The following is a 26,818-nucleotide window of genomic DNA, read 5'->3' on the forward strand; positions in this document are numbered from 1 at the left end:
AAAACCATAACACCCAGCCTGTAATACAATCACAGCCCAGCAGTGGACTTGCTCTTAACAAACAACTGTCAAGTATGTCTTGCCGTCTTGTACAAGCGGTGACTGTATTTGTGTGTTTTTCCGTACGTGTGTGTGTGTGTGTGTATAGGGGGTGGCAAATGGTAATGCCACTTTGGAGACTCAACACACCATTCAGACGCTGACCGAGGCCACGAGGAAGAGTCACGGTCAGCAGCAGCGTGTCAGAACAGATGCTGCTTCTTCTCCTGTGGTGTAGCAAAAGGGTAAGACGCCTCTGTTTATTCTACTGGTAGTTAGACTGTCACATAACATAGGAAAGATTATATGAAGACAGTATTTGATTATTAAGTGAGTGTCTTGGTAGAGATGCTGAAGAGACGGTGACATACCAAGAGAAAATAGGCCTTGCCAATTAATTTTATTTGGCAATTAAAACTTTCTCTGAAGTCTTATTCTGACCTCAATCCTTTGATACTGACCTTTCAGTTCATCTGTGCACATCTACGGAAACCCTGCATGCAGTTATATTTGTTTCATGTACTCTGCTTTCCTTTAGCATCTTCATATATGTGGGTTAAACACTCCTACAGATAACATGACCGTCTAACCTTGAATTATCTACCTTTTGATTTCACCAGTGTGATGTTCGAAGTTTTGATAATAAGAAGAGGATTCATTTATAAGAACTATGAATGTATGTGTGTGACATCAGATATGATATATAGGGCTTGAATTCCTCAACTTTAATGTTACGGCAGGTTCAAAAGGCTCAGGAGCAGGAAATGAAACAACACCAGCATGAACATTTTAAAAACGCTTTTATTCACAACAAGAAACTCAATACAGGAACCAGAACTAGAATCTTAGACAAAGAAGAACTAAACTACTACTAGAACTAACAAACAAAAACCATCTAGAGGTACGGAGGAATAACTACATGAACATGGAAACTGAAACGAAGGTTAACCCACATATGGTAACACCAAGGTAGGGAAACAACTGAAAATACAAAACTAACCCAGCCTAGACTACCTGTAATTATGAGCTGAAACCCCAGACTAAAGCTATCCTATGCAGAGCATAAAATACATTAAGTTAAATACGGAACGCTGATTATTTAATTTGACGTATTAACAACACAAAGAGTCTGGTGATACTAGGGCTTGGAGATTTAGCTGGTGAGCTGAGAACAGTCCTTTTGGTTTGACTTCATCCAGAAGTCTCCCTCCCGGTGTTCGCCATGTGTTTGGTAAGTTGGTATCAGTAGAACCCGGTCGTGGTAGATGTTTCCAGAGAAAGCCCTCTTTCCAGGTGTAAGTTGATGTTCCCAGGTTAAGCTGGCGACAGGTGGAGATCCTCCGGACAAGAAGGCAGAATCCGTGGTTGGGCGGAAACCAGCAGACGAAGGAACCCAGGCAACTCAGCAGGCAGGAATCAGCTTTCTAAACACAGAAAACAGAATTACTGGAAATTCTAGGCTGGTGGCAAAGACAGTTCTGCTCCTAGCACTAACTGGAGATTAGACAACGGTCCAGCTTCGAATGACGGGTGCCATCTGCTTTTATAGAGACGCTCAGAGACCAGTCACTCAGCTCCACCTGCAGCTCGTCTGCTGATTACGATGCAGCACACCTGCTGCCAGCTTCACCAAGAACACACCTAGGAGAGAGAGAGAGCAGGAAGCACTACCACAGCCCACAGCCTTAAGCTGTGGCTGGGACAGTTAACAGCAAAGTTATCAGCTTTTAAAGCTTTTTCTACAGGATAAAGTAGATTATTTATAATTGATACTGTGATACACTGCTCACAACATTACTGCAGCTTGTGAAAAAGACACACATTTTGTACAATTCCTCCTTTCTAACTTGATAACCTCAGCTGTTTACTACCTGCTCATCTCTTCGGAATTTCACATGAAGTGTATTGTCTCTGTCGGACAACGCAGCCTCAGTGTTGCTGATGGGAAACAGGCATGAGGAATGATAATGCAGGCGATCCGTGCCATCAGATGACTCTGAAACAGGCCTTATTCATCAGTCAGGCTGTCTACGTACATGCTAAAGTCACAAACTTGATTTGTTCATGGAAGAAGAGGGGAGGAAGTTGGTTGAGATTCTGCATGCTGGTAGTTATAGCTACTAAGTTGTATTTCATTGTCAACCAGTGTTCTTCAGAGCGAATCATTCTTGGTGTTGCTGATATAGTCCAACTCTCTTTTTCACAGCCTCAAGCTGGAGCAGCAGGAGCAACATCCCACCCAACTCTGCAACATGGTTGTCCCAGAGTCACAGGATAACAAACTGACCCAGAGTGGATCTGCGGGCTGGAGATCCATCCCGTCTTTATCTCAGCTCTCTGGAAGTCCACAACATGTGAACTCGAATGGAAATATACCATCAGTCAACGCAGGACTCTATCATGAGCCGCGGGAGTACAGCGAGACGGACTCTCTGATCCCCAATGAGCTCTACAGCGGATCGAGGCTCAGCGGATCCACGAGAGAAAAGGATGGAGGTCACTCAGGTGCACCTGCAGAATCTCTCTGCTCCATGGTGCTGCAGATCTTGGTGCCATTTCTGCTGGCTGGACTTGGGACAGTTTCTGCTGGAATTCTGCTTGACCTGGTTCAGGTGAGGAAACAAGGGAACAGAATAAAGAAGTAGTTGATCACTGAGTGTGGGCCATTGTTTCTAAAACAGAAACAGAAAACATTCCCTTACGCCAGAGCGAAGAGATGAAGAGAGGTGAAACACTGAAATGATGTTGATCTGAAGGTGGATGTTCATCAATGAAGAGAGGACACAGGTAGATCAAATTAAGAGTACATTTAATACGGACGAGCCCGTGATTCAAGCATCATGCAGTGAATGAATGAAGAGAGTTACAATGACTAGATCTTTATAGATTTCAACATCTGGCATACATTAAGATACATCACGTGCGAAGGAGAAAGAGAGAGAGAGGGAGCCAGAGGGCCCCTAGTCCCTTTAGGTTAAACCACGTCAAACTATGATAGATGATAGCTAAAGTAAACGTTTCAACATATGGTTTCATTTTGTTTAACATTCTTGAGCTACAGAAAATATATGGAAAGCACGTATCCCAGAAAAACACATACCATCAAACACATGCAGAATAATTGTGAACATAGTGTTAAAATGAGAGAGAAAGAAGGGAATATTTGAGGAAAACACAGAGTTGATGTAGTAGGACTTGGATAAAGGATGATCATTTTACTGTGATATATTTAACTAATGTGTTTACATTGAACCATACAGTGTGCATCACTTCAGCAGAAAGTAAAGATGATTTATTGTGTGTTTGTGTGGTTAGTTTTCACTGTGGTTTCTTCTCTAGAACAATTTTACAACCGTGTGTTGTGTTTTTGTGGCAGAACTGGGACGTGTTCCAGGAAATCACAGAGATCTTCATTCTGGTTCCGGCTGTTTTAGGCATGAAGGGGAACCTGGAGATGACTCTGGCCTCACGGCTCTCGACTGCTGTAAGAAATTTATAACAATGTTCACAAACCTCTTGTCAGAAAAACGGTCGTATGTACACTTTTTGAAGACATATGTAGTTCAAAGTGTGCAATGAAATATATCCAAAAAATGTAGATAAATTGGCTGAAAAGCAAAATCATAACACAACAATGGACTGGAAAGCTGACTACAACTACCTTCTCAGAATTATATTTTAGTCTTCTTGCATCTTGGGTGTGAAACTCCTCACTGACCTGCGAGCTCAGCAGCAGATTGTGTCGCAGCACAATATCCGGCAGAACACATTACTGTTAACAGTAGCCCAACAGTTCAGATCTGACATCACCTTGTCCTCTAAAAGAGAAACTCACCACTGTATTTTATTTTTAATTGGTATCCAGTGACAATATACTGCATGAATATTCACAGTATTGACACTTTGGTGCATTATTATCCACATTTTTTAGTCTTTTGTACATTATTATCCAGGTTTTTGAGTCTTCTATGTGTTAATATCCCAAATTTTGACACTTTTGTACATCGACAGTCTGATTAATTGACACTTTTCTGTATTATTATCTAAGTTTTTGATGTTGACAATATCCAGGTTATTGACGATTTTGTGTCATGTTATTCAGGTTATTATTAGCACATTTATGTCCTAAAAAAGTTTTTTACTTACTCTTTTGTGAGTTAATATCCAGGATTTTAATACATTTGTGCATTTATAGCCAGTTAATTGCCACTTTTGCAGATTAATATCAATGGTTTTGACACTTGTGTGCATCAGTATGCAGTTAAAAGACACACTTATGTCTGAACATCCAGGTTTTTCACACTGTTGTATTTTAATATCCAGGTTATTGACTTTTTTGTGCATTAATATCCCTGATTTTGATACTTTTCTGTTTTAATGTCCAAGTTACCAACACTTGAATTGAACTTTAATTTTAATGTCCAAGTTTTTCAAATCTTTTGTGTGCTCATATTCAGGTTTTCACCAATTTGGGTATCAATAAACAGTTAATTGACACTTTTGTACGTTCACATTCAGGTTATACAAGTTTGTGCATTGTCTAGGTTATTGACATGCAAGTGCATTATAATCCAAGTTATTGATAATGTTGAGTTAATATAGATGATGACACTTATATGTTTCTATACACATTTTTGAGACTTCTGTGCTTTAATATATAGGTTATTGACACTGCTGTGCATCATTATCTATGTTTTTTTAGTCTTTTGTGCATTATTTACCAGGTTTTGTTGTTTTCTATGTGTGAATATCCACATTTTTGACACTTTTGTACATCGATAAGCTGGTTCATTGATACTTTTCTGTATAATTATCAAAATTTTTGATACTGTATCTAGGTTTTTGATACTGACAATATCCAGGTTATTGACAATTTTGTGCCATGTTATTCAGGTTATTATTGACACATCTATGTCTTGATATTCAGATTTTTTTATTTAGGTTATTGACACTTTTGTGCATTAATATGGACATGAATTCATACATGACTGGAAATATAGTCAGACAAATGCAATAACTACTTCAAATTTTGTTACATTTGCAAAAATAAGAATTAATTACTGAATGGTTTAACTTGTACTTAAAATATTGGTATGTCTCTCTGGTATACAAGACGTTATTTAACTTCTGTTTTTGTGTTCATAAAGCAAAATAAGAGACCAGCATGGTTGTTCAATTTCAACAAGCAGTCAAACAATTTATTTTATTTAAGAAGTACAAATATATTTATGAAAAATATGTATATTTTTTACAACTCCATTTAGGAACTGTTCTGAAGTTTCATTTTTATGGGCTAAATGATGATAATTTGTCCTACAGTCATGCAAATGTAAACACTTATTGGTAATGAGCAAATAAATGTCTGATGTCGTCAGGTGAATGCAGGAAAAATGGAATCTACAAGAGAGAAGTGGATGCTGATTGTTGGGAATCTGGCACTCAAGCAGGTAAAATAACTTTGTGACTAATGGTGTCGATTTAATCTTAAAATAAACTTCACACCTGTTAGTCTTGTAATATAATTTCAGTGCCTTCTTTTTAACATTTTTTACTACTACTCTGATTTTACAGCTACAAGCCACAGTGCTGGGCCTGCTGGCTTCCCTGATGGCGACTGTGTTGGGCTGGATGGCAGAAGGAAAGATGCCCTTTAACCACATAGTGCTGCTGTGTTCAACCAGTGTTTCTACTGCTTTTGTGGCTTCACTGTTACAAGGTAACAACACAACTTGCATCATCTTAAAACTCTGTCCTTTAACTCTACTTGAGGGTATTAAACTTAAAACACAACGCTACATATACCCGCTTTATGTTTAAACCGCTTCAACACATACAGTATACATTCACAACTCCCAACGTGTGTTTTGTTCTTACTTTGTTTTGGCACAGATTTGTTAATAAATAGTAATTATAATAATACATTTTATTTGTATAGCGCTCATGGGCACTCAAAGACACTTTACAGGCAAATAAAAAAAGCAAAAACAGTCAAATAAAAGAGCGGGTATAAAAGTGCCACAGAGACAGATGGGTAGTGAGGAATTATGGCCCTGATTTACTTTCCCCTTTGACAGGACATTACATTTATTATACTCATGCTGTGGAATAAATGTCTTCATAACTTGAAGCTTCTTCAGTTCTGACTCTAAGTTCTGATTTTCTAAAGAGTTTACAGGTTCAAAAGTAATAGTTGCCTAAGTCTCACCAATGAAGGCAGTGAAGAGTCAAGGAGTCAGTCTTCAGATTCAAAGACGTTGTGTTTATTCCTCAAAGTACAGGTCAAACACACTGAGAGATACCCCGGGGTATGTCTGAAGACCCCACCTGATGCACTGGCGTTTATACTGTTTGGTCCTGGTGGTTTCCACACCCCGGGTCATCCTTCTTTTACGACCGGCCTCCTACGTCTGACACCATAATATCACCAGTTTTGATTCTAATGGTGTCTGGGCTCCTCGGTACTTTCCAAAAAATAATGATGGATGGGCAGCTTCACCAGGAGGAGGTAGCCTCCCTCCTTCTGGCTCCACACCCAGCCTCATTAAACCACTTTATTTATCTTTTCTGCAGTACATCATCAGGGTACATCAGGCCAGACTGACACAGGTCAGATTGACCTAGAAGCACATCATCTTTTATCAGGGTACATCAGGCTTTCATCAGGGCATCTCTCGGTCACAGTTTTTCATCAGGGCATCTTAATGAGAAAAATAGAATCTTGTGTATACCGGTGCAGTCAGTGCCAGGCACTGTAATGAGTACAACAACTGCTAAGCACTTTAATACGCAAAACAACACAGGTCAGACTGACCTAGAAGTCTGTGTACACAGGTGTTCATCGTGGCTTAGTGCCCAATGGCTACCCACTACTGATGATTTTACCTGTACACTCAAAGGAGTATTTTTGCTGTTTTACTTCCATTCAAGTTGAAAGTTAAAGTTCTCCAACAGATTAAACACCATAAGGACGAAGTGCCACGTCACATGTGAAGAACTTCCTCTCGCCTTTGAACATCTCCAGGTGTCATTATGGTTGGAGTGATCATCGGCTCCAAGCGGATGGGAATCAACCCTGATAATGTGGCCACACCGATGGCAGCCAGCTTTGGAGATCTCATCACTCTTGCCTTGCTGGCCTGCTTCAGTCAGTGGTTCTACTCCTTCCTAGGTAAGAAGACAACAACAGGTAAACTACACTTTATGATTAAACTTGCACTCATTCAGATTGAATAATAATAAATTATCAAAACCATTTGGATTGATCAGTTTTATAATCAGAAGTCGTAAACTCTGACAAAGAAATATACAGTAGAGCCGACGATTATTGTACACAAAACATTTATTAACTGCTGCTACAGGCAAAGAATTATGACTTAACAAACAACATAGTCCATGGGCCAGACCAGATACTGGTACCCTCTCAGGTGACCAAACCTAAGTGGTACTAAAATGAACACTGGGTTAATAGAAGCACCCCACACTCTGAACTGCAAAACTGCAACATTTTTGGTATTAGAATATTCATACTGTAAGACGTACCTCATTCCAAGTAACATGGCTGTCTTCCACTGACCCCCTGGCTCTCTCTTTCAGAACAATTCTAATAATTTTCCAAGTAAGCATTTGACCTGTAGTATTATTTCTTCATCCTTAAAGATGTTTAGTGATAGACAACTCAAATAATTTTTTTAAAAAGTGTAATACAGTTGAAGACAAAATTATTAGCCACCCTATGAAATTTTAGGGGTTTTTTTTCAAAAAAAAAAAAAAAATCCCAAGTGCTGTTAAACACATCAAGGATTTTTTAAAACAGCTTTTGCAAACATCATATTTTTGGGGGATGCTTATATTATTTTACTTTGCACATAAAAACAAAATTATTTAACAAAAAACAAGAACTACCAGGGTCAAAATTGTTATCCCCCAAAAGAATTTACCTTTTTATTGAGCCACAACACAAACCACTGTTGTGCAATCATGTGCTTTAACTTTGTAATGCTCACAGCTTGTAATAGACACTGAATGGAGGAACACATGTAGAATTATTTAATTAATGTTTTCTTGTTACTATTTCTCCACCAAATAGCATTATTAAATAATGTTTCTCCACCAAATTATAAAATGCAGGGTAAATGTTTGCTCCCATGAGGACCAGGGACCCTGCATTTTTCACTTTTGGCCAACAGATGGCACCTCTAAATCTTTATCTACATCCACAAACATCAGACACTTGCCATAGTTTTACACTAACCTGACAAAAAAAAAAAAAGTAAGAAGAAATTATCACCATTTCTTTCGACAGAATTTTATCCCTACGTGTTGTACCTGGTGGATCTGTGTTATTTATGCCTGATCCCTGTCTGGGTGTCCGTCTCCTCCAAACATCCAGCCACTAACATCCTGCTCCGCTCAGGCTGGGAACCAATCATCACGGCCATGGTCATCAGCAGGTACTCACTTTGGCCTCTGACATTTTGTGCTCAGAATATTGGACATTTTGTAGCTTGTGGCGGAAAGTCTTTTATCCCGGCTTATATTATTCCCATGTTTATTTCTTATATTTTACATCTAAAGCATAAACTGAACTGTATGTCTAGGATCAAGTAAAAGAGAAGTAAGAAAGTTGCATAATAATCAATGGTGTTGTCTTCTTTCTTTTAAGAGTTCTTTTAGTTTACAACCTGAATGCAGCTTTTCACTTCTTTCTCAGTGATTCTCTGCTCAGATCCCAGATTATTTTGACGAGTTTACTAATTCGTTTTGGTGCCAGTAGTTCGTAGAGCTTCTGACAGCTTTTTGTTGTCTTTCCTTAAGTATTGGAGGACTAATTCTGGACAAAACTGTTTCCGATCCAAACTTGGCAGGGATTATATTGTATGCTCCAGTCATAAATGGTGAGTTCTCCTCTTTGTTTATGTCCTTCTTTTTCCACAATACAATCTAAGTCAACAGAGCTATGAATACACAATTAACAATACAGATTTTTTTTGTCATGTGGCAAATTACGTTTTAAATTGTCAACGAGCATGTGCAAATTCCTTTTGACCTAATTATGACATGTATAAATATCTAAACAGTTCAAGATAGAAATATAATGGTGGGAAAATGTAGTAGTATCTTAGTTATTGTATGGTATTGCCAGGCATTCTCCTTTATTGGTATATGTTGAAGAAATTTCACAAGGTTTGCTGTAGTAGGGTGTTTATTGGTATTCCGGCATGCGGACCCCAGGTGTATATAGCTTGTCATATTTTTTTCTTTGTAAGTTGGATTTTTCAGTCCCTTTAGGTAGTTGTCACCCACATAGTGTCACGGGTCTCGTGGGATTGAACCCAGAGTGCTGACACACAGACTAGGCGGAACAGGTCAGGTCAACCAAGGATGTTTATTGGTTAATTTAAATTAAACAAGGCAGAACATAAACTGGCCAAAAAAAAAAAACAAAGACAAAGAAGCCAAAACTTAATGCAAAACTAAGGTTTCTAGAAAGTAAACAAACGTTCATCTTCAAGCAGGAGGGAAGCTGTAATCCAAACTAAAATAACTTGAGGCCAAAAAGTCACGTGAGCCAACACAGTACAGGAGGGGACGGACAGACTGATTAGTGATTAGCCACAGCTGCCGTTCCTCCGCAGCTGTGTGCCACAATCCAATCATGCCGCTGTGGCCAGAGGCGCAGTAAGGAGGGAGAAGGCACCAGGAATGAGCAGAGAAAGAGAGGAGAGGGAGAAAGGAAAGGAGGAGAGAAGCAAGAACGAGAGGAGGAAAGAGGGAGGACAAGAGACAGAGCCAGAGAGAGCAGGAGAAGAAACTAGGAAGAGAAGCCAGGCCAGGCTGACACATAGTTGCAATCACATACACCAAAATGTATTTGATTCCAACCAGGTTTGTGGTGTATATATTAAAAAAAAATAATTTGGGGTACATGCGGACCCAAGCCTCAGTTGCATTGTGCTTCATTTCAGTTCAGGAGTTCTTACACTAATAGTGTAAGCAATACACATCAGTAATCATCAATAGTAATTTCATTGTTTTTTTTCACATTTGTATCTTTAGACGACACACGTTTTAGGAAAATATATATTGAGAGGATACGGACAGGTACAGAAATATGAAACAGATGAAATACTGTTGGGGTCCAGCTGGACGGTGTTTGCTAATCAGTGACGGACAAAGAACCACAAAGAACAAAGGAAGCTGAATCGGGTATCTGGCAGGCAACAAAAGGTGCGACCACAAAAGGTAAGAGGGAGGTCTGTCAGACAGTAGCAAATAACAAAAGATAAAAGAATTGTGGAAAATGGAATGAATGAGTGACACGTGACACTAGAAGGTAGCAACAAATATGCTTCATCATCAAACAGTAAGGCAAAATAAATTAAAAATCAGACAGATGATGGAATTATGCTTTTTAATGCAATTTTGTCTTTGTCTAAGCAGCCTGGGCTTTTTTTCTTCTTGGCCAATTTCCTTTTTTTCCCCAGTGCCCTCAGACTTGCCTCACCAACCACATCACATGAGTGAAGAGGTAGCAATTTTCACAACAATGCCTCTGTTGGTATGATTACAACCTTGAGGGAATGACGTAGGTATGCTTTGTTGAAGAAATTTCAATCTCTGTCCTTTGAAGTTTTCTGTAGTATAGTTATAGGGATGGTCAGAGGGTTGGAGGTGGGGGTGTTTCTGGTGCAACTTCAATCTGCTATCACTCATTTTACAAAATGCACAGCAATGGCTAAATAATATCTATTTACATATAGAAATATAAATCAACCATTTGAATTTATCACTCCACTGCTAGCAAATGCACGTAAGTCAGGGTGAAGGAATTTTTCCTCTTTAAAAGAAACTCATCATCTGCATGGCACCATTGATCCAGAATTTCTCTCCATTCTAATTTTAGGAGAAGATTAGATAGATAGATAGATAGATAGATAGATGCCTTGATTAAACCTTTATTGATCCTGCAGGGGGGAAATTTTCAATGCTACAGCAGCGAATACAAGAAATAGTGAAAGAAAAAGAAAAAGAGCAGCACACAATGCACACAGTGCACAGATGTAATCATTTTCTCTTTCTAGAAGAAATATGTTTGCAGAAAAAGTTTCTGTGAAATTGCACATAGTGTCCTTATATACCTTTTTATTGCACAGTTAGTGGGTGAGCTGAACTACTGGGAGCAGGTTGATTGTAAAGTCTGACTGCAGCAGGAAGGAAGGACCTGCGGTATCTCTCCTTTAGACACTGTGGGTGAAACAGTCTGTAACTGACGGAGCTGACCAGTGCTGATACTGTTTCCTGCAGGGGGTTGGAGGTGTCCTTCATGATAGATAACAGCTTTGTCATCATCCTCCTGTCTCCCACCACCTCCATAGGATCAAGGGGGTAGCCCAGGACAGAACTGGCTTTCTTTATCAGTTTGTTCCGTCTCTTCCTGTCTGCAACCATGATGCTGCTGCTCCAGCAGACCACTCCATTCATGATGGCTGATGCCACCACAGAATCATAAAAGGTCCTCAGAAGTGCTCCCTGCACCCCAAAGGACCTCAGTTTTCTGAGCAGATGGAGTCTGTTCTGACCTTTCTTATAGAGTGCATTGGTATTAGTAGTCCAGTCCAGTTTCTTGTGAACACCCAGGTACCTGTAAGAGTCCACAATCTCAATGTCCGCTTTCTGGATGTTCACTGGTGTAGGAGAAGTGTCTGTTCCTGCTAAAATCCACCACCGGCTCCCTGGTTTTTACCGTGTTGCTCTGGAGGCAGTTCAGCAGGCACCAGTCCACAAAGTCCCGGTTAAATTCTCTGTACTCCTCCTCATCTCCGTCCGTGATGAGGCCGACGATGGCGGAGTCATCAGAGAACTTCTGAAGATGGCAGTTTGTGGTGTGATGGGAGAAGTCTGCTGTGTAGAGGGTGAAAAGAAAGGGGGCAAGGACAGTCCCCTGTGGGGAGGGGAGGTGTGATGGTAGGAGAACTGTGGTGGAGCATTAAGGAGGGGGGATGCAGTGGGGGTGGTGGGTTCAGATAGATGCAGTGGAGGGTGCTGCACGGTGGACTGGTCCGGAGGAGAGGTGGCTGGCTGTTCAAACCTGTTTAAAAAGATGTTCAGGTCATTCACCCACTCCTGGTCCCATCTCAGTTCAGTCTTGGGGTCTTTGTGGCCAGAGATGGTTTTCAGGCCCTGCCAGACTCCGCTTATTCTGCAGCAGCTGATCCTCCATCTTCTTCCTGTTGATCTTCCTCCTCAGTTCTCTCTGTACAGACCTCATCTCCTCCTTGTCTCCTGGCCTAAAAGTCCTCCTTTGCAAGCAAAGCTACAAAGCAGCTTTGTAGTTAAAAAAAATAAATAAATCACTTCTGTATCAAATGTTGGAGTCTTCAGATAAATTTTCAAGAAAGAGTCTTCAAACAGTCTTCAGAGTCTGATGCAAATAATGTTTATTCAATACAGAGGCTGTAAGAACAAACATGAGCAAATCTAGAGATTTTAACTGACTACAAAAAGCCTTAAATTGTCTTATATACTTCTTCAAAATTTCTTTTTCTCTCCTCCTTCGTCTGAAGAAACACAACCCATCCTTCTTAAGAACCAAGCAGGACATCCAGGGTGTGTGAAGTAATCGTGTCAAAAGTTAAAGGTTTTTTTTTTATTTCTGCTTAGATCAGCCCTTAGTTTCAAGTTGAGAGAGCTTTGTCATCTTGTATAGGTTTCCATTGGGTTGCAGTTTACACAGGTTGTTCAGTGTACAGGTATTCAGTTTATACATCATGTTTTCCACCTTTATCAATGCTTGAACTTAAGTCTGATTTAAACATCCTGTTTTCCGAGTTTTAACATTTGCTCAATCTCAAAATTTCAGATTTCATGAAACAGCTGACTGATCTGTGGAGTTAGTTATCCACAGCTGCAAAGTCTTTTCTTCAGTTCTTTGTGCAGCTATCTTGAGGCAGCAGGACACGCATTGTATGTTAAGAAATCTGCAGCACTGATTATTATTTTTTATTCATATTAAGCTTATTGTTTAAACCACAGCTAGCTTAATTGCGTGTAACATAAAAAGCATCACCTTACAGTTGACCATTCTCTCTACCTTTTTTCTTCTCACCAGGTATCGGAGGAAATCTGGTCTCCATACAGTCTAGTCGTATTTCAACTAATTTGCATCTGAATTATTCTCCTGGAGAAGTTCCTGCAGATCGTAGGAACTGTCACAACCCTTGTCACACTTTCTTTGGTTCAGGTAAAGATTGCAAGATTCACAACCATTTAAATACCAGTGTTTCTTCACAGCTAAAACCCAGGACTCAGTGGACTTTCTGTGTGGTGTTTGCGTGTTCTATGTCTGCAAGAGTTTTCTGCAGATGCTCTGGCTGCCCCACACAGTCAGAGACATCCATTCATTATCTATACATCACTCAGTCCTCTATAGGGTCACAGTGGGGGGATGGAGCCTTTCCCAGCCGACTTGCAACCCAGGATAAAGCAGTGTATAGATAATGGATCCCTGTTCTGTTGTGACTTAGTCTGTGTGCCACTGATCATCAGGCAGTTTTGTCCAACATGTAGTCAAAAATCCTTTCTGGATCAACTATTCAGCTGTCAAATATTCAAGACAAAATCTTCACACAGTGTTCAAAATCTAATGTGAATGATGTGTCTTCTGTAAGAACAAACATCGGCAAAATCTTGAGATTTTAACAGACTAAACAACACTTAACAGCTTTGTATATTCTCCTGAAAACTGCTCGCAGTCCTGGGAAGCCACAACTCATTCTTAAAAAAACCAAACCAAAACCAAACCAAGCAGAACACCTCTGCCTGGGAGCGTCTGATCTAACCGTGGGAAACTTTCCATTATCTCATTTTTTAACAAAGTCAGCAATGCAACTCAAGGTCAAGCACCTTCTTTCTAGCGTGGTTTCTATCTTTCTGCTGGACTCCTTGTCTCCTTTCTATCTTGCCAGCTGTGTGGCCTTGAACTACATACAACCTGCAAGCTCACAAACTAACCTACAAGCTCACGCCTTTCTGCTTCAGACAGTTATTTAAGTTTTTTCATACGTTGCGGTCACACAGGATGTTCAATTTGTACAGGCGTTCAGTTTAAACATTATATTTTAAAATTTTATTATTTGTTTGCCACATGAATCTAATTTAAACATCATGTTCATGGCTGTACAACATCAGCTTCACTGGCTGATGTTAACATAAACCGGACTTATATCATCCCAAACCATAAAAATTTGCACGGCAATTCTTGCACTGTTGCATATTTGCACTTCTAAATTTATTTTCAAGCCTCTTTATATTTCTGTTGTCCACAGTGTGTCAATACTGTATCCATTCATTTTCATTTTTCATTGTTGTACATATTATAAATATTGTTATTATTATGTTTATTTGCTGATGTAACAATGTGAATTTCTCCTGGCATGGGGAGCGATAAAGGATTATCTTGTCTTATCTTAGTTGGATTATGTTCATTTTGTCATTTCTTACTTTAGAATAGCTTACTTTTTTTAAAGGTAACGCTATTCTTCTCTTCTGTTTCCAGTTTTGTCTTTTGTTAGGTTTAAAATAGCACAACAGTTGTCCCTTAATCTCACACACAATCTGATGTTGTCATGCAGGAGCAAACCATCGATCTGCCCAGGTTCTGCTCCTTTTGGTCATCCCTGGTCAGCTGATTTTCGTACACACTATCCACGTGATGAAAGGAGGCCACACTCTGCCCAGTCCCCTCTTCATTATTGTCTTTTTGTCTGCTTCCCTGATTCAGGTGAGTCTGACATGTCGTGATATTTTCCTTTTGCAGACTTCCTCGCTGGTTTACAGTAACTCTCACGTCTCTGTCGCTCAGGTCTTCTCCCTGCTCTGCATAGCTGACTGTATGGTCCACTGTTTGTGGCGGAAGGGTAAAGACCCGGACAGCTACTCCATACCCTACCTCACGGCCCTCGGTGACCTTCTCGGCACCGCTCTCCTCTCTCTCGCCTTCCTCATGCTGTGGTGCATCGGTGACTCAGGCAGTGTATAGGTTCAAAACAAGAAAAGGCCTGAGGAGGAACAAATATTGCTTAATAAATGCAAGGGAAAAGAACCCCAGTGTCAACAGCAATCAATCTCTTATTCTTCACACATCATTGTCCAGCCTACGGCTTATCTTTTGCAAACATTGTTGGCTACTAGTAGCTACTTAACATTTTGAAGGAGGCTTGTCTTATTTAAAACCTTAGACATTTAGTTTGGAGTGCTCCTGACTATTGAAGTAAGAATGAACACCATGGTGAGATCAAAAGAGTTGTCTGAGGCCATCAGAGAGAAGATTTTAACAGCTTATGAGTCTGGTAAGGGATTTAAAAAGATCTCGAAAGAATTTGAAATTAGCCATGCCACTGTCCATAAAATAGTCTACAAGTGGAAGACAACTGCCAGCACCCCCAGGTCTGGCCGTCCAAGCAAGTTCAACCTGAGAGCAGACCGCAAGGTGCTAAAAGAAGCCTCCAACAACCCTAAAATGTCATCGCAAGACCTACAGCAAGATCTTGCTACTGCTGATGTGAAAGTGCATGTCTCTACAGTCAGAAAGAGACTGCATAAGTTTAACTTTCATGGGAGGTGTCCAAGGAGGAAACCGTTGCTCTCTGGAATAATGTTCTTCAGACAGATGAGTCTAAAATTGAATTATTTGGACACCACAACAGAGGACATGTTTGGCGTAAACCAAATACAGCACTCCAGGAAAGAAGCCTCATACCAACTGCCAAGCATGGAGGTGGAAGTGTCATTGTTTGGGGATGCTTTGTTGCAGCAGGACCTGGCCAGCTCACCATCATAGAATCCACCATGAATTCTGCCGTGTATCAGAGGGTCGATACACTTATATTGATATATATATTTTATCTTCACTGATGGCATCATCAAGCCATTGTAGATGGAAATCAATGTCTTGTAGATAGGCATGGATGTCATGGCCACCTCCAGGGATAGGTGTGAAGGTGCTAATGTTGCCTGACACCTTATTTAGCACTCTGGTTGATGCTCCTCTTTGCTGTGGGAGCTGTTTCAGGAGGTTTACTTCATGCTCTGGGCTGTCCTTCATTAAATTACTTCTCCTGCAGTCTCTGAAGCTGGTGTTGGAGGGCATGTCTGGTGGCATGTTCCGCTGGTTGGTCTCTCTTCACATAGCTGGTTTGGGCTGGAGGGTAATGCCAGGTTGCACGGCGGTGGTGTCAATGGGTAATGAGTTGTTCCAGCCTCAAATCTCATTTCAACTGATGGTTTCAGTTGTCTTTTAATCATGTCCATCTCCTTCATCTCTGTCCAACATTTCAGTCTGACATCATGGAGATGCCAGATAAATATTATGGGGCCAGTCCATTCAAAGACTTAAAAACAAATAAAAGAATCTTAAAATCAATCCTGTACCTAACCAGAAGCCAGTGAAGTGAGGAAAGCACCGGCATTATGTGCTTGTGTTTCTTTGTCCCGGTTAGAAGAGGAGCTGCTGCATTCTGAACAAGCTGCAGACGGCTGAGTTCCGACTGGCCAATGCCACTTAACGTGCAGGTGTATGTGATTTAGTTAAGTGTGGTGAATGATAACCCAGTTCGTGGCCTTGCTAATGTGTGTTTAACTATCAGCGCTATCGAACAGGGATAAGTGTCTGCAGGTTGTGTACACTTATGAAGTGTTCTCCCTCTAATGAAAAGATTCAGATTAGGAAAGAAATCACTGGGGAAGAGAGAAAAGACAAAAAGATTAACAAGAATAAAGCAAAACTGTTTTTAAATGAAGTAAAAAAAAATGTTAATGCAATTTGGTTGTAATTGAATTCTCTACCGTCACAATTGACTTGCTGCTTTATAGGCTAAGTGAGGAACAGACCAAGGATTGGTTAAAGATCACAGTGAATTTAGTATTGAGTAATGTTGATGTTTTGCCTCATACTGCTATTTATTATATCGGTTGGGCTACAGTTGATATGACCAAAAAGTAGATACAGTTCTAATGAGAGGAGCAACTTGAGTTATTCCAACTGTTTGTCTGTGTTTTGGGGTGATCTGAAGGCGTTATTACTGACACATTCAGATGCTTTCAGTGGAGGATCTCTGGGTGAGGTGAGTTCCACAGGTTCAGTCCCACTTCAGCAGTTCTGAAGGGCTCAAATTAATAAAGGTGTCCTGTGTGCGCAAAGAGAAAACACTCAACATGTGACAGCTACATGTCCAGACTAACACAACTGAACCAATCAACCACTATGTCCAGGTAGTGGCATCACCCAGCAGAATTGAGTGCCACTTCATGGTTTCTTTGAACTCACCCTCAAGCAAGAGACTGTAGTATCTGATCTGAGACATGTATTAGTTGATAAGTTAGAATGGAACCTGTTTTGTCTGTTCTAGTAGCTGACCAGCAATTTGTGGGAAAACTTACATTTCCTTTTTCCCTACGTAAACCAGTAATCTCTGACAGGAAATATATGCTTTTCTGTTTTGGTTCTGGGAATGTTTATGTTGAAGAGGCTTCTGTGCCTGGGAAATCTGCAAAGTGAAGTGGGGCCTGTTATTGAAGGAAGCCATACGTTATGTTGTGTTCCCATACACGAACCTATATAAGTGAGTGCATACTATTATTCTGTGGGCTTTTCATATTGGCTGGGAAACTCTCCACAGGCAGACCATGGTGCCTGTTCAGATGCTATCTTTTTATATAATAAAATTATATTATAAAAGCAACAGTGTCAACGGACATTTTCTTCAACATCTGCACATCCTTGAGGTCTAAGAGAAACTACGACAAGACCTTTCATCAAAACTCTGTAATGCACCTTGGACAAATTAATATTGTCATTCAAGTTTCAGAAAGGACATTTGGTTCAGCTGACCACATGAGGTGCCATGATTGCTGAGGACCCTCCTTTATTACAAGGCTAGGAGGTGTGAAGACAGCGGGAGTGAGACGCCCCAGGGGAGCTGATAAGGTAGACACACAGTTCCACACACCTGTCTCAGAATCCCCATCAGCAGCTTCAAAATGCTGTACAGATTGTTGGTTTTGTTTGGTTTTATGTTCTAAATTGAAGAGACAAAATAATATGGGAATTAAATAATAGCTTTACCTCAAGTTCCCTGTGAGGAGAAAGAGGAGTCGGCTGTTCTAATTCCAATAAAGGAAAGCAGAGGGGTGTTAAACTATTTAATTTCATTGAATTTTGCAGATCTATTCATAAATAAAAGAAAGCCGTGTGATTGTCATTGATTTCAGGAGGCATAAGGGTTTTCATGCTCCACTGTCCATCAGCGGGGTTTGTGTGGAACCAATTCATCTACCTCCCATATTGCACATATCTGGCTTCCTTTGCACATGGTGTCTTTTTCAACATTGTTTTGTTATATATGTACACTCGATCTTATTATTTAATGTTGATATTTTATTACGGACTGCTTGTTGAACCAGTAAATACAATAAATATGTCAGGAAATTGCACATATACGAAACTGCATGAAAGCAGCGAAAAGCGACATTGTGCATTCAGGTAGACAGGTGTTAGGAGTTCAGGAGTCTGATGGACCATGGATAGAAACTGTTCCTAAGCCTGTTTGTCCTGCATTTTGAGGATCTCAATCTCTTACCTGATGGCAGCAGGCTGAACACTTTGTGTAAAAAAAAATAAAAAATAAAAAAAAAAGAAATAAAGTGTACTTTAAAAAAATAGATTATAGGGGTTCAGATTTTATCTTGCACTTGTCAAAGAAAGGAAATGAAATCACCATGGTGATATTACACTTGAAAAGGTTGAGGAGATGTGGGGGGTGAGGGGGGTGGCAAATTAGTGTAAATGGGTTGTGGAATAAGGCTATTCTTTCCCTCTTGAGGGTCCTGAGCCATTAGTCTGAAGGTAGCCACAAAAGGGCTGCTATGGAAACAAACCTTGTGAGTGCTGATGCTCTCAGAACGAAGCATGAGCTGGGGGTGTGTTTGAACTTGAAGATGCCCAGTGCTCTCTGCCTGCAGCGTTGGCTGTATATATACATATTTCTATATATTTTAAACAAGTACAGACCGATATTGCAGAGCGTGTTCAACAAACAACTTCTCTCAGTTAAAGCTGTTTATTCTGCAACAAGAAGCTTGATCAAGGACCTTTACTGATTAGAGGACTAGAGTTAACAAAGGTGTTAGTCTGAAGGCGTCTTCCCAGTAATGGATGCAGTATACAGTGCATATTTATGAAATGTGCAACAATCTCATTGGTCAAAAACTGATGGAGAAGAGCCACGGTTTAGAATTTACTCTCTCCAGTTAGTTGACAGGCTTGTCCACCTCTCCTCGCCATGCAACCTTCCAATTGATCCCCAGCTCCTGACTTCCTGCAGGGAAAGAGGAGATCCTCCCAACCACTGTGACAAATTAACAGGTGTGCAAGTGTAAGGCGTAGTCATGTGCAGTATCTTATAGTCTTCCCGTTCGACCTATATGCTCTCATTGATTTGGGTGACCCACGTCTCCAATTATTTGCACTTCATGTTTATTCACATAATGCTCTTAAAACAAGTGCTTCCTTCAATGAGAAGCGTCCGGTATGTGCGTGTGCAGCAAGCGTGTCAGGGAGTATGTGTCTGGAATGCATGTCTGTGTGTCTGATGTGTCCTGAGTGAGCCTTTGAGCCGTTGCCCTTTGTTTGACCCGGTGTGATTCAACTTCATTTTATCCCAGTTCACATAGTGTGGGACGAAAATATTAACGGCACAAATCAGCACGAACGAAGCACCAAAAAAGTAGACCAGTCTGGTTCATTTTGGAGCAAGCTGGGGGGATGCTGAGCTCTGAATGACCTAGAAAATAATCTTTAATATCTCAAAAACTATAGCAGCACAAACGAAAATTTTAATGGCACAAATCAGCACAAACGAAGCACTGACCACTCAGCCTGTTTGCTTGGATTTTTTCTGTGGGTGGGAGGTCAGCTTCACTGAGCACCGCCCTCCCCCTGTTGCAGAGCACCAGCATGCCCCCCCCCCTCGACTGCCGCCCCCCAAGAACCCGCCTTCCTCCCTTTCTCATGAGTTGTGAGTCTCTGGCCTAATTGGCCTCTTTTGTTAGTGTGTGTATGAAGTATCTGATCTGGTATGGGTTCTGATAGGAGCTGTTTACCACAAAATGGGACCTGACTACAGGTGTTACTAATTTCACTGGTATGTGTTTTACTGCTCAAGAAACTCTATGCTGTGTTGATTTTGGGGTCCACTGCCTAGCCAGAGCTGACTTGTGGCCCTTTGGGAAATGCAGAGTCGAGGAGCACCATCTGAGGGGGTCTTGTTTTTAAGTAAGGGTCTTCAAATATTAACCAGATGTTGTAATTCTATCCTTTACCAGAGGGTATAAAAGCAACCTGATTTCTTTGTTCAAATGGGAGATTCATATTGGCTCACTATCCACAGGCAAACCATGGTGCCTGTTCAGATACTGTCTTATTTATGGAATAAATTATATTACATTAAGCAACAGTGTCAATGGACGTTTTCTTTAACATCTGCACATCCTTGAGGTCTAAGAGAAACTACGACATGTATTTTTGTAAAATAAAAACCCTGTTCATTCGAGTCTGCCTGCCGTCTGCTCTGTGCCGCTCTCATTTGGGTTCGATTTTGCCCCAAACCGTAACACCTTCTCATTCACTCACAGGTAAATACAACTCTGTTATATATTGTACTCAAATTCACTTTAAATCGTGCTTTGAAATGTATAAATACTGTATATTGAATTTTAATTACATTTAGTATTCGATAGATTTTAAATTAGAAGCGTTTTTTTATAGTATAGCATTGTACAGCAAGCTTTTCAGAGTATATACTAACCTTTATTCAAGGATTCAAGGATATTTATTGTCATTGCATTTCTGCAACGAAACTTTGTTACCACTACCAAGAAAAACCAAAAACAACATAGTATAACAAACAATGAACAGCTGTATAAGAAAAGTATTATATATGTGTGTGTGTGTGTGTGTGTGTGTGTGTGTGTGTGTGTGTGTGTGTGTGTGTGTGTGTGTGTGTGTGTGTGTGTGTGTGTGTGTGTGTGTGTGTGTGTGTGTATATAAAGTAAATAGAACAAGTATTTTAAAAAGTGTAAAAGTGTAGTAGTGCAATGAGGTGCAATGTCTGCTGAAAAGTGTCTGATGCAAGTAAAATGCCCAGTATGAAATTGTTATTGCCCATTAAAATGATTTTTGTCCATCAGTGAGTCTCTGTTTGAGAGCAGGGGGGTGAGGGGTGGTAACTGTTCCATCTCTGGGTTGTGCAAGTCTGTGTGGGCAGGGGGTTGGGGGATGGAGGAGATGTAGTGGTGTAATGGAGGCAACAGCTCTGGGGAAGAAGCTGTTCCTCAGCCTGGCAGTCCGTGTTCGATATACTAATATACTAATAGTATATACTAATGTTAATGTTACTAATCTGCCTTTTTGTTGTTGTATGTAAGCTGCTGAATTTATGAATTTAACTCGGGATTAATAAAGTATTTATCTATCTACAATGCAATGTGTTTCTGTATTAAGCCAGCTGCAATGCTTGTTAGTGTTAGTGTGTAATAGTATGCTTGTAAATAGGAAGTCTATTACATATTTGTTTGTAATGAATCAGTAGTAAAAGATAACATATTGATTAACAGTAGGTCGGGGTAAGGGACTGACGTCTGGCCTTTTCAGGATGAAGATGAAATGCAGTCTCTGCTGAGCTCTTTTCACAGTTGTCCCCTCTTTCCCATCGTCACCACTTGGGGTCTGTCAGTGAAGAAGTTCAGACAGGAATAGGAATAAGTAGTCATCCACCATTGTTCACTGATTTCCATTCATGATTCAACAGCTTTTGTCAACTTGACAGGTCCAAGGTTCTATGCAAATGCCATGTGTGCACTAAACTCAGGACACATTGAATAATTCTAGTGTTTAATTGGTTTTTTGGATGGTTTTATGGATGCGTTTTTTAATGAATGTTTTTATATTGATGGTCTTACATCTTATGTGTTTATTTTTATTTATTTATGCACTTTAAGGACTGCACTTTCAGTTTCGTTGTTCTCATACAATGACAATAAAGACATTTTGATTCTGATTCTGATTCTGATTCTGAAATGACCTTTGATAACCTTTTCATCCGGTCCAATGAGAAGCCATACATATCTATGTGGGCCAAACTCTTGCATAGGCTTAAGAATTAATCACTAAATCACAATCACTTATTGCTTTGTTGGAAGCTGGAAATCTTTTCAGTCCTACTCAAAAGCTCTAAACAGTTTTTGTCATATTCTAGAAATTTCATGTGATTACACTTTGTTTCTAAAAAACAAGGCCTGTTTTACAGATGCTGCTGTTTCCAAAAATGCCTGTGTTTCTTGTTTTTGCATTCTATGTGTCAATTTTCTCTATGGCTTTAATGCTCTACTTATTCAGGCATCTTCTCTCTGTCATCTCTGACAGACACACTGTTTATGCTGAAATTAAAATTCTTAAATTTTTATGATAAACCCTGTTTCTGATGCACCGACTGTGGAACACTGAACCGGTCACAATTACATACTTAGCATGCATGGATTCTGGTTGAATGCACACACAAAAGGCTGAATGCGTCGTCCAATGAGATGCTGACATCATTTTCCCGCCACTGCTCCGTGTTTCCCATGGTTCAGTTGAAAAGAGGGTACATGGAATGTTTGGTTCATTCAGGGTAACGTCCAGGGGGGCTGGAGGCCCAAGGAGGAGTGTGGGAGATCAACACGGTGGGAAAATTATGTAAAAAACACTAAAAATCTAAATAAAGCATATAATGGAGCTTGACTGAAAGTACCATGGGAGCTTATTAATTCGTCTGTCTTCTTCAAGTATGTTTGATTTAGTTTGCTACTTTAAAGAAGAACTTCTAGAAGTTCACCTGGATTTTGTTTGGTCCAGTGCATTGTGGATTTTCCAGTGTCTTCTCTAGTCTTAAATATATGAAATGTGCATTTCTACCAGCACAAAAACAAACAGACCCATGTTCAGCTGGGAATAAACTTGGCCATCATGACCAACGTCACAAGCTGGATTCTATGCAGAAAAATGCAGTGTGAGTTCACATTTATATTAGTAACTAATGATTGTTTATCTTCAAGCATCTGTAGCAAAAATTGTTGAAGAAATTAGCCTCATATGGGTGCACCAAACAACGTCGATAAAAGTGTAGACTGGAATGCACCTAATGGTAGAAACTACACTTTATGATTAAAATCGTTCATCTGGTCATAGAACAAGACCCTACTGATCAACCCCCTATCATTATGGTGCCCAAAGAGCCATTCGGGCCCCAGATATCAATTATCATTTCCTGGACATAAGGACTCCCAATCTCATCACAGCAATGACTTACTTCAGCAGAAGAACACATTCTGTTCTGACAAGCAGCACCTATCTCAGATCAGATACTACAGTGACAACTGCAATTTTTTGTCATATTTGACCTCATCCGCATTTGAAGACTACTTGATCTATTTTGTCCAGTGTTGGTTCAATGTATTAATCAACGGCAAGAGTTACTGAAATGCTGTCTTTCCAACATAGTCTCAAATTTCAATGTGCAACAAACTCGACCTTCTGAAATGAGTTTGATGGGCAATTTAAAGAAGAGTTTTTGGACGTAATCTGCTGCTTTCGTCCACCCAAATTTTTGGTTTTCTTTTTTTTCTCTTGCTCTTTTAAAATGTTTTTTTTTCTGATTCTAATTCTGATTCTGAAAGTGTTGTGCTTCCCCAACAACATGGTCTGTTACATGACTGACAGGGTTTTGAGTTTTGTGGCAGCAAATCCAGCTTTGAAATGCATATGTTGCTCACAACATTGTGAAGCAGCAGTCTGAGGTCCTGAAATGGGACTTTAACATTAACACAATGAGCTCAGTGAATGCAGACGCTTTTATTAGTGGGCCTACAACCGGTGAGAGGAGGAGCTGAGAGGTTTAGTAGATTGCTGGCATTGAACACATGACTTTCAACTGCATGTGATGTCCATTCAGTGCACAAGAGCTGTAAGGGGAAAAATGAAAAAGCTTGTATTCAACATTTTAAAAGTAACTTTGTGCAAAAAAATTCAATGTAAAATGCATCTTAAGAGCATTTCCTATTCCAGTGACAGAAGTATCGCACAAATATTGACCAATCTGTCAAACATGAACACTGTTTGAGGAAGTTGTCCCTCACATCGTGATTCCATTGACACCCCAGATTCTTCTTTGCCTGACCCACAGAAAACCTACCCAGGAATTAGTCTGATTCTTAGACCCTGTGAGCATCCTCATTCCAAATCTGGACCAGATACAGCACCTAACCTTTGTTTTAAACCTGCACAGTTTAACGCTTATGGATTACCTTTTATTGCACAATGCAAGAACACAAAAATACAGAAAGGCGCATTCAGTAACATTCAGTTTAAAAAAATCTTCTTGGTTTTTTGTATGAAGCCAAAGCCGCTGGTGTGAGGTGACAATTTTATCTTTTCAGGAGAGATGGAATTCATTTAAACAAGTCAGATGTAAAACTTTTTACCTCAAATCTGTCTTTCACCCTGTGTCACACTGTTCCCTCTGCCAAGGACATGAGACGAGGAGAGTCTCAACAAAAAGATGTATTATCCGGACACAGAGGACAGTCAACACCCCTGTCAAGATATGAGCTGGAATTTTGGGAGACATCAAATAGAAGATGCCACTCACCCCCCACCTCTCCCACCAGTTGACACTGTTTGTGAGGATTCTTTCCCTGGGACTGGGAACCCCTAAACCCCACCCAGATCTCAATCTTCACCGGGTGCCCCCTCTTCCCCTCTGGTTGTGAGGATTCCTTCCCTGGGACTGGGAACCCCCAAACCCCACCCAGACCACCGTCGTCACTGGGTGCCCCCTTCTCCACCCTGCTGGATTATAATGGCACACAACTCACTTCCCGCCCATCCCAGAACTTTTCCCTCCCAAATCCCACGCTGACCATCTCTGCTCTGACACCCACCAACCCCACCCCCTCCACGGTATTGGAGAAGCTTAGCACCCTCCGCTCTCCAACTGATGTGCTCCGGGTCCAAGCTTCAAGGTGAAAGTTACTCCTGACTTTTCCAAGGAAAAGTTCGAGCCCAATGCACCGGACGCTTTATCAATGTAGTCCATGAGCCAAGTAGGTAAAATTGGGATCATCGGTACCACTTTGGGGGGCAAATTCTCATATCCATTTTTGTTAAGGACAATATTCCTAGTAACTATTGCTGTATGATAGACATGCACAAGGGGAAGCTTTATGTGAGATATCCATGGTTTTTAATCGGTACGTCAATACAATTTTCTAGCCTCTGATATGGTAAATGCAAGCATATACATTGATTTAAATACTAACTACACTCATACAAGACATTCAAAATCATTGATGTAATGAGTTTATTACTAAAGCTTTCCTACCACTCTCTGTAGGTTTGGAAATAGATGGACCAAACCAAATTTATGGCGCAGCTACCATCTCATTACTGAAATGATCACACTCGGTGATGATTATAAAACAGTAAATATTCATGCATAATTCAGATCAGTTTTGGATAAAAAGATTATAAGACATGTACAAGCCTGAAATACTATTAATTAGATAATATGCAGAACCATTAATCAGACAAAACTATTGTGATTATTATCAATCATATGTCAAACATTTCAACAATACAATCACAGAATCATTTCCAGTTGTTTTCATTGATTATTCATTCTCACTGATTCAGAAATCCACATCTTCCAACCAGCTATTGTAGAGGTAAAATCCCAATAATCATTATGTGTGATCTTAATAAGTATCATCAATGTCAATAATCTATAATATGTAATCACCATTCAGTTAGTAATAATAGTAGGTAGCTTCTGAGCATTAAGCACATGAACACCTGTGTACACAGACGTCCAGGTCACTGTTACCTGTGCCAGCTTGGTATGTTGTTTTTATCACCTCAGCAGGTGCAGCACATTACAGTGCCAGGTGCTACCTGCTCCAGTATACACATGTATCTCATTTTTGTCATTAAAATGGGATGATGATCAGACTGTGACCAAGAGATGCCCTGATGAAGGTCTGATGCATCCTGATGATGTGCTCCTGGGTCAATGTGACCTGGGTCAGTGTAACCCAATGTACCTAAGAAAAGATGATGCACTGTAAAAAGATGAATAAAGAAGGTTGATGAGGATGAGCTTGGAGCCAGAGAAGGGAGGGCTACCTGCACCTGGCGAAACTGCCCATCCCTCATTATTTTTTGGAAAGTACCGAGAAGCCCAGACACTATTAGAATCGAAACTAGTGATATAATGGTAGGAGGCCTGTCACAAAAAGAAGGATGGGCCTGGGGCGTGGAAAGCCCCATAGCCAAATAGTATAAAAGCCAGTGCATCAGGTGGGGTCTTCAGACATACCCCGGGGTATCTCTCAATGTGTTTGACCTGTATGTGGAGGAATAAAACACATCTTCTTTGAATCTGAAGATTGACTTTTAGACTCTTTTCTGCCTGTATTGGAGAGACTTAGGCAGTTATTACTTTTGGACTTGTAAACTTTTAAGCAATCAGAACTTAAAGCCAGAACTGAAGAACTCTCAAGTTGTGAAGACATTTTTCCACAACACTATCAGCGCCTTCTCCACGAACCCACTGATCCATCTCAACTTTATCACTTGCAAATCCATTATTAGTGCAGGATTTAGTCATCTAAATTGATGTTTAATTTTTCT

The 26,818-nt window shown here is 40.3% G+C and overlaps 1 protein-coding gene and 1 long non-coding RNA gene across 2 annotated transcripts; one reads left to right on the plus strand and one right to left on the minus strand.

Annotated features, from left to right (window-relative positions):
- Positions 1-822: 822 nt before the first annotated feature.
- Positions 823-2,880, minus strand: LOC129348026 (uncharacterized). The gene is made up of 2 exons (XR_008600443.1): positions 2,742-2,880; positions 823-2,642 (listed from the first exon to the last, which is right to left on the minus strand). It is a non-coding gene; the product is annotated as an uncharacterized LOC129348026 (long non-coding RNA).
- Positions 2,292-17,773, plus strand: slc41a2a (solute carrier family 41 member 2a). The gene is made up of 10 exons (XM_035944520.2): positions 2,292-2,651; positions 3,416-3,523; positions 5,415-5,486; positions 5,611-5,755; positions 7,061-7,207; positions 8,342-8,489; positions 8,854-8,933; positions 13,148-13,279; positions 14,670-14,818; positions 14,900-17,773. Exons 1-10 carry the CDS (start codon positions 2,292-2,294, stop codon positions 15,074-15,076), a joined length of 1,518 nt encoding a protein of 505 aa, XP_035800413.2. The 3' UTR covers positions 15,077-17,773.
- The last annotated feature ends 9,045 nt before the right edge of the window (positions 17,774-26,818 follow it).

Source organism: Amphiprion ocellaris, chromosome 3 (genome assembly GCF_022539595.1).
Source record: "Amphiprion ocellaris isolate individual 3 ecotype Okinawa chromosome 3, ASM2253959v1, whole genome shotgun sequence".
Classification (NCBI taxonomy): Eukaryota; Metazoa; Chordata; class Actinopteri; family Pomacentridae; genus Amphiprion; species Amphiprion ocellaris.